Genomic DNA, 9,008 nt, shown 5'->3' with positions numbered 1-9,008 from the left:
GATACAAAAGTTATTTTACAAAGCAAAATTTGTCAAAAAGTTGTTATGAATTAGCGTGTTTTGTCAAAACATATGAACACATGGTGTAATTTCGTCTTTGTTTGGTTATTAAAATATAAGAAATATGTTGAATAATGTAATAAATAAATAAATAAATAATGACGAAAACGGATCTTACAAAATTTTCGGAAAACCACTGATTTGAAGTTAGAACCAAATCGATGGTTTTACAGTTTTTGCAATATAATATTATCAAATAATAATAAAAAATAATTGTCTAACACCCGACAACCCACACCCCACACCCTTACTTTCACCTGCTTCTTAAAGTCAACGCCAATCACCGGCGACTTTATCCCCTTTAACTGGAGAAAAACTCAGCATAGAGTACAAACAAACCCTTCCTCCTCCCCTTACCTCCGGCGTCGCTCCTCCCCTCTAATGCTACTGGTTATTATGATGTCATTGTGACTGATTATGTATGTACGCAAAATGGACATTTGTAAACAAATGAGGGACTAACACTTCCTCCTCCGCTTTACCATTGTCGTTCTCGATTTAGAAAACCCTCTTTTTTGCTCACCTTAGCACTGTCGAATTTGAAAACCCTAGAAATAATTTTCCTCGACTTTGTGTACGCTGGTTTGCAAACATAATATAAAAGGAGGAAGAAAAAAAGCGTTAAATATTTTGCAATGAAAGTCGTCGATAAATCCCATATGAGCAAGTTTCCTCAAGAAGTAAGTTCTCTTTTTTACTTGTATATGTGAAATAATTGAATGTTTGAGGTGGATATCTCGTAATGTAATTGCATATCCATATGAGGCACCAGGACAAATAAATGTCAAAGTCAATGAGTATTAGATTAGATTTTTTACCACGAGAAATTTCCGTTGTAGTAAGCTCTGAAGTTTCAACTTTCCCCTTACGGTTGACGATGTTGAGCTGTAATGGGTTGTCATTGCTTGAGTGGCGGAGGTGATGGTTGTGGTTGCCGGAGAAGACAGAGGGAGGGAGGAGAAGGGAAGAGGGAGAAAGGGGTGAGGGTGGCGCGTGGGCGCTTTGGATTTTTTTTAAATAAAACATTAAAGAATACACAAAAGGGGTAAGAACCTCCACCACCGCTCATGCAAACCCAATTAAAAAGGCATATAATTACATTTGCATGCCACCTAGGATTACATTTGCATGATAAACATTTGAATGCCAGACTCAGATTATATCTTTCAAAACTTGTAGACTTGCACACTTAATAAATCTATTTTTTTTTACTTTTATTTCTATTATAAAATTTAACTTATTTAATATATTTATTATTGCTTATTATAACTATATTTATACAATAAAAATCATTTAGTTTATATGTTTAAAATCAACTGTATTATATATTATAATCCAGATTAACATAAAGTATTTTTTTTCGATGTTTCTTTCTTTTGAAATGTTTAGTTAATTAAATTAATTAAAATTTTAGTATTATTGAAAAAATACTTGATGAATAATTAAGAATTTGTTAAAAAAAATAGTTGACGTGGCTATGGACCACTTTTTAAAATCGTTCATATTGATTTGATCGAAAACTAAGGACAAACACGGATGTGACACAGTTGAGTGATAGTTGCATTGCACTAATATGTATGGTCGACTAAGATAGTTTTTTTTTTTTTTTTTTTTTTTTTTTTTTTTAATTGACATAGATCTACAACCAAACTAGGTCAAATGGATTACATTCGAAAGTTTAAATCTTTTGGACGGTAACTTCATAGATTAAGAGAATGACAAACTATAAGACTATTTTTTGCAATTTTGTTATATTTTGAGTATTCATGGATGCACCATTTATCTGAATAAAACAATAGTTTCATTTTTTCAGATTTATCCAACGAGCACCAATAGCATGAATAACATGAGCAAGCAACACGAAATTAATATTTCAAGCACTCAAGTTGACATCTCGGAGTCAGAACCAGAACCTGGTTCAACCAATGACCTCAATGCCATAAACGAGGAGCATGATATTAACCCTCGTCCACTAAATCTACCTTGTACAGATCTACTCCATGGTAAATCTACCATAAACATGGACTTTTTAACAACACAACTTCTCTCTCTCTTATATGTAACCTTTATTACAAATATGTAAAAATAAAAACGAACACAAAATATTCTTACGCTAATATACTCAATGTGATTTGTTCTCGAAAGTCAACTTAATTTGAGGATATGCTGGATCTTAGTATAAATTGAGTAGTAACTAATTTTTCATTAAATGAAAGGAAGTAGAGATGATTACATCAAGATATTACTTCCTTTGTACGAAGCATCAGTTACATGTGATTGGGATGCTGCTAAGACCATCATTGACAAACGCCCAGAGTTGGTGCGATTTGCTATCACTGATCGTTATGAGACAGCACTTCATATTGCAGCATCAGCAGAACCAACCAAGCTGGTTGAAGAATTTTTGAAGAATCTAGTTAATATGATGGAAGAAAAGGATTTGGAGCTTGAGAATAGAGGTGGCGATAATGCACTTTTCGCAGCAGCAGTAAGTGGAAGTCCCAAAATGGTTGACATACTGCTAAAAAGGCACAAAGGCATGTCTATTCCATTAGCCGCAAGTACTTACTGTGGAAATCATAACATGGCGAGATATCTCTATGATGCTTCTGAAAAGATGAAGAGCTTAACACATATGGATCGGATATTTACTCTTAACCATTGTGTAACTGCGGATATGTTTGGTAAGTACGATTATATTTTTGCATTAAATATTTGATCTTATTTTCCATGTTGTTTGGTACTTTGGTTTGTCATATATGTATATCAATGATTTAAAATGTTTTGTAGATATCGCATTAAAAATTTTGACAGACTACCCTGAAATCATGAATGCACCTGCTGAAAGTCAGTTTATACTTGATGCTTTGTCTGGAAAGGTTGATGCAGTTAATAAAAAAGAACCAATTATAATTTGGAAAATTGTTGATTCAAGTAAGTTATACCTCTAGTCATTGTATTTATATTTTTAGACCTTCTAACTACCATTACTATGTGGGCTTCTAATTGTTTATTTCTTTCAGTTTTTGCAAAACTATATATGAAGAAGAGAGTTTCGAAAAAGGATCATCAAGCATTGAATTTGCTAACAAGGGTTCTGAATAGTACTATTAAATTCAATAAGCTTGTCATCGATAAAATATTATTCAGGCGCGTTGAGGATGGTGTTCAGAAGTATTCTGGAATAGTATTTAATGCTGCAGCAGTTGGCAACACATGTTTTATTATTGAACTCATCCGAATCTATCCCCATGTAATATGGATGCCAAATGATGATGGACACACTATATTTCACATAGCTATTATGCATCGTCACCAAGGTATCTACAATTTATTGTATGAAATAGGCTCAAGGAAATATGTGATAGCTTCATGGACAGACAAAAAGGAAAATACTATACTTCATTTACTTGGGCTAACTATAGAGAAAGTTCAACTTCAGACGCAATCAAGAGTATCTCTATTGTTGCAACGAGATTTACTATGGTTCCATGTATGTTTTCCACACAAACCTTTTCACTCATTGTTTCCTTAAAAAGGGTAATTACTAATTAGATATGAGGAAGGGCTCATTGATTGTTCAAGGGATCGAATACTTTTTCAAATGACTTTTGAACCAAATCACATATGCATCATGAGAAATGATTTTATCCAACACTCCAATAAAATAAGTGGATATTTTAATGGGTTATAATTGTTTAAAACATTTGTGTTGTAGGATGTGGAGAAGATGTTGCCACCTCCTTTAAGGGAACATAAGAACAAAGAGGGCCAAACAGCCTATCAATTATTCTTTGAGAACAACAAAGATCTAGTTTCGGGCAGTTTGAAATGGATGAAAGATTCTATGGTCGTTGCAACACTTATTGTCACTGTAGCATTTGCAGTTGCGTTTACTATTCCCGGAGGATATGACCAAGAAAACGGGTTTCCTATCTTCATCCATGAACCCACCTTCTTAGTTTTTATAATAGCAGATGCAATTTCCTTATTCTCTTCCTCAACTTCACTTCTAGTGTTCCTATCTATCATCACATCTAATTATGGTCAACGTGATTTCCTGTACTCATTACCCAGAAAGCTAGTGATAGGTTTGGTAACACTTTTCATCTCTGTAGCAGCCATGATGCTTACCTTTGTTGCAAGTTTCTTTGTGTTATACCGTAATGGGTTGAAATGGGTACCGATCATTATCGGTATATTAGCTGCCATGCCAGTCATTGTATTTGCAGCACTCCAGTTTCCTGTTTGGTTGGACATGTTTCGCTCGATGTATGATTCTAGGTATATCTTCCATCCTAAGAGAAATATGCTTTACAATAAAAACCCAAGGTTGTAATATTCTTTTTATAAAAGAAAGGACATTGTTTAATGTTTTTGAAGTTAATTTGGATAATGATTTTTTTGGCATACAACTCGATATGCATTTTATAGGATTTTGTTGCTATTCTTCCCAATATAACTATTTGAGTGTACTTGTTGTGGTTTGGGAGGAATATAATATGGTTTCTGGAATCAAGAGGTTTTCAAGATTACTTGAATGATCATGTAGAATACTTTCTGAATATGATATTTCAACCTTATTTTTGGGTATCATGAATTCCATATTATGGAAATGAACATTCAAGGAACAATTTTATATCAAGACACTGATAAGATATCAAGAACTAGAGATTTTTAGGAATTCGAATTCTTATCAAGATTAAATGCTTATTAAATTTCATAAGCATATGTTTTCAAATAATTATTAGGAAATATAATTTGAAATTAATATTCTTCCATAATGATTTCCTTAGTAAAGTAAATATACGGGGCAAGGTGCCTCGTACCCTGCGGGCAGCCCCTATCGTCTACTCGTTTGATGATTGGGTAGTGAGACCCCTGGTACGAGTGCTTCGCCTTGGAACCTCATTAGGGGTTATTGCCCTTAGTACCCTCCGATGAGAACAATCCCTCCATTTGGTCGATCCTTTGAACTGCATTGATAATCTTGTAAATTTCATTATACTAAAATGATTTGTTGACATTAAATCACCAAAAATCTTCCTTTATTTTAGTGTAACCAAGAATCCACACAAACAAGAATTATAACTAATAAAACTTATGCACATATGAAAATATTGAAACGATTGAATTTCCATATTGGTATATTACAAATTCTAAATATCCGAAATCGAGTGTTCTAAGAATTAAACCCTTGATCCCATTTAAATGAATTATCTAGCAGAAAATTATAACATCATTATTAAGCTAAGCGTCCCAATCCATTATTGATCGTATAAATGCTAAGTCCCTACTTTTCGAAGCGCCACTAAATTTCACGATCATACAGGTAATTCAGTTGCTCATTTACCTGCTTACATTTTATCAATTGAATTATTAAGAATATAAATTTAACCTTCCCTCTGTAGGTCCAAACACACTAACCTAGAATGACATACTATGTGTGTTTCAATCCTTATGTGCGTGTTTACCTAATTGATATAAACCTCCAATGCCATATAAGAGGGGAATTAGGTGTCTCAACATTAAGTAATTAAAGAGACTTTAAACTCATCACTATCATCGATTTGTGCATTAACCCTTGGCCAAACCTGTTGTCAGATGGTCCGCCAATATTTGTTGCAACCTTACAAACTCCACCGTAATTAATCAATCATGATTAAATCCCTAATCACGTTATATCTAACACTAAGTGTCTAGCACATTGACACTTTCTTAGTCATCAGACGTCGGGGGGGGGGGGGGGGGGAGGTGATCGTGGACACTACCTTTTAACTTTTACACTACCAAATCCGGATAGTTGAATCCAGATAGAATGTCCAAACAAGATCTCTCCCAATCATGATGAACTGTATCAACTAAATAATAAACTCATAACACACATGGTTACATATAACTTGAAAACCCGATAATTGTTGTTTTACATATTTTTTTCGTTTCTAATTTTTTTCTAAATATCCACCCTACACCTACCCCACACGTACACTTCAACATCCATATCTACACTCTCACCCACCCTACACATCCACCCCTACACCAATACCCACACCTCACCCACACGACACCCACAAGATTTTTATTGTTGATAAAGAAATTAAATAGAAAGTTCAAGAATAAACTATATTTTTAAACTATTTAAATATATAGAAAGTTATTTTCAACGGAATAACTTATACAAAAAGTCATTTCTTGCAAAACATAAAGGTGTAGAGACCAATTCTATAATTTTATTATTACATAATGACCATTTTGATGGGTTTTAAAGGTTATAATAAAACATGTGTAGCAGAGAATCTTAACTCTTAAGTGCACATGAAACCTATAAAGGATCTATGTTTTCTCTAATTTATAGCAATAAAATATGAATATAAAGAACCCTAAAGGAACCCTATTGTTAGGGCCAGGATCCTCAATCCTCATCAAATATTCAGGATCGTCAACTATCTTAGGATCCTGACTATTACCGTTATTATTACTTACTAACATTTGTAACGGTTGTATTTCAATTTTAATGAACCCATATGCAGAAATAGTCAAGAGAAGACTTATTCTCAATAGAGAGTTATATCAACTATGCTAATGACCCGGAATACCAAGTCCAACAACGTTCACAAAGCTGGTCATAGAGGATCCTGGGAATATCGGACATCTTGTTAGCTAATTTAGACTATAAATAGACACATGTATCTTGCACACAACACACAACTCTTACTCTTAGCTTACTCTACGAACTTTTCACTTGTTTTTACTGAAATACTCTCTGTAATCATCATTTTATATTAAAAAAATCATCAAGGCAGAGGGGATCATTATCACCTCCGAATGTTTTGTGTCAGAGATCCTAGCATGGATCAAGGGCTTTCCTTGTAAACAATTGTGTCATTCTTTTTACCTTTTTCTATTGTACAATTCGAACATCGCAACCTCTCATTTAATTTGGTTGATATATACTTGTGTAATTTTGTACCAAAACAATTTGGCGTCCACCATGGGGCCGTGGTGTTCAAAATCCTCGAAAGATCATGTCTACACAACAAATCATTTCTTCATCCTCTGCTCCTTCCATTCCAACCAAAAATCTACCACCTCCTCCAAGTGGACCCTCTGGTCAGAGGAATGCGCCTGACACTTCTGAGAAAAACACCCCTATGGTCACTAACCAAGGAAGTTTGGGATCTTTAGGACTCCAGGATCTGACTACTCCGATTACTACTGCTGAACTCTTCGCAATAATGAGGAAAATGACACAATAGATGACTCGGCAGCAAGATGACAACTAAACACTACTTGGAGAATTAAAGAGGATGAAGGAATAATTTCATAAATCCCAGGAAACAATGACCACAGTTGTACAACCAAGGATCCTGAACTTCGACAATGCGGGACCCTTAGGAAATCAACAGGGGAACATAGTTCCTGCTATTGATGTGTCAGCCTGGGGGGCAACTATGAACAATCGAGCATCTATGATCAATGATCTCAATGATCCTTTCAATACTCCTAGGAACCTTGATTATAGTAACTTCTTAAACTACAATAATATCAATACTAACTCTATGAATGTTGATGCATGAATAAGTCTAAACATAGCTAGGGAACTTCAACAGTTGAGACAGATGATCTCAAGCGTACCAGGGGTAGTTCACCCCATACCAGAAGCGTCTCCAACAAGTCACAAGATCTCGATATTTTCTCCTGCAATAGTTGATACCGAAGTTCCTAAGCACTTCCAAACTCCTAGCATGAAGCCTTACGCCAACGGATCCTAAAGAGCATGTAGCACAATACCAAGAAAGGATGGAGATCATTCCCATCCTAGTGCACTTAAAGGAAGCTTGCCTATGCAAAGTATTTGGTTAAACCCTCATGGGATCAGCTCTTAAATGGCTTACTAAACGTTCCTCCCTATTCTATCACTTCATCTGCACACTTAGTCAATATTTTCAATAACCAGTTTTCGTGTAGCAGAACCTTTAAGAATATCACTAATGATCTCTATCGGGTGATTCAGGATCCTAAGCAACGACTTAGGGATTTTGTAAACAGGCTTGGTAGGGAAGCTCTCAACATCACTTACATTGACATGGTGACTGATGTAGAGACCTTCAAGATGGGTCTATGGAAGGATTCACTCTTCTATGAAGATCTCGTGATGACCCCATGCAAGAGATTGGAGAAAGTTAGGTGTCGAGCATTGAGATTCATAAGGCTTGAAGAAGATAAAGACATCCAGAAGAAGAGAAAGCTTCAAGTCAATAAGAGAATCCCAATAGGAAGGCCGAATCCACAGCTCCAAGATCCTACAAATCGAAGCCCTATTCCAAACCAGATCATCACATGGTTAATGCCCTCGAAGATGAATGAGAGGAAGGGGAACCTCCTAAGATCACTAACTATTGTTTTTTTATGGATGTTTTAGGTTTAATCCATGCTATGTAGGATCTCAGATATAAAGCAAGGTGGCCAAAGAAGGATAACAAGTCCACCAGTTGGAAATACAAGTCCAAATGGTGTGCTTACCATAAAGATTTTGGTTACATAACGGAGGATTGCATAGCCCTAAGAAAGGAGATCAGCTATCTCCTTGGCAAAGGGCATCTTAAATAAATCCTCAGAAGAAAGAAAGAAAAGTCCAAGGGGAACAACCAGGATGGTCACAAGATCTCGGAGAAACCAGGATCTCCACCCCGAAACACCAAGATAATTAACGTTATCTCGGGCGGATCTAACATTTTTGGTACTTCTTATTCTAAGGCTAAAAGAAATGCTAAGGTATCTAAAACGAAAAAGGAGGATAGAGCATGGAAGAATACCTCAGTTAGCAATGAAAAGAAAATTATGTTTGACGAGATGGACATGGAAGGGATCCATGATGCTTACCATGACGAACTCGTGATAACACTATACATTGCCAACCACTTCGTCAGAAAGATCCTTGTTGATGG

General features: G+C 35.3%; 1 protein-coding gene across 2 annotated transcripts; it reads left to right on the top strand.

Annotated features, from left to right (window-relative positions):
- Window positions 1–416: 416 nt before the first annotated feature.
- Window positions 417–4,442, top strand: LOC145068914 (uncharacterized). 2 transcript variants are annotated; one of them, XM_079015882.1, is made up of 6 exons: window positions 417–740; window positions 1,874–2,063; window positions 2,277–2,744; window positions 2,851–2,994; window positions 3,084–3,553; window positions 3,779–4,442. In XM_079015882.1, the coding sequence occupies exons 1-6, from the start codon at window positions 696–698 to the stop codon at window positions 4,397–4,399; spliced, it is 1,938 nt and encodes a 645-aa protein (XP_078872008.1). In that variant the 5' UTR covers window positions 417–695; the 3' UTR covers window positions 4,400–4,442. The 2 variants fall into 2 exon arrangements, with proteins under 2 accessions (XP_078872008.1, XP_078872009.1); XM_079015883.1 differs by having other exon boundaries at window positions 1,860–2,063.
- Window positions 4,443–9,008: the final 4,566 nt, after the last annotated feature.

The sequence above is a fragment of the Lactuca serriola genome, chromosome 8 (assembly GCF_051521515.1).
Source record: "Lactuca serriola cultivar US96UC23 chromosome 8, Lser_US96UC23_V15, whole genome shotgun sequence".
NCBI lineage: Eukaryota > Viridiplantae > Streptophyta > Magnoliopsida > Asterales > Asteraceae > Lactuca > Lactuca serriola.
This window is presented reverse-complemented; position numbering and strand designations above follow the sequence as displayed.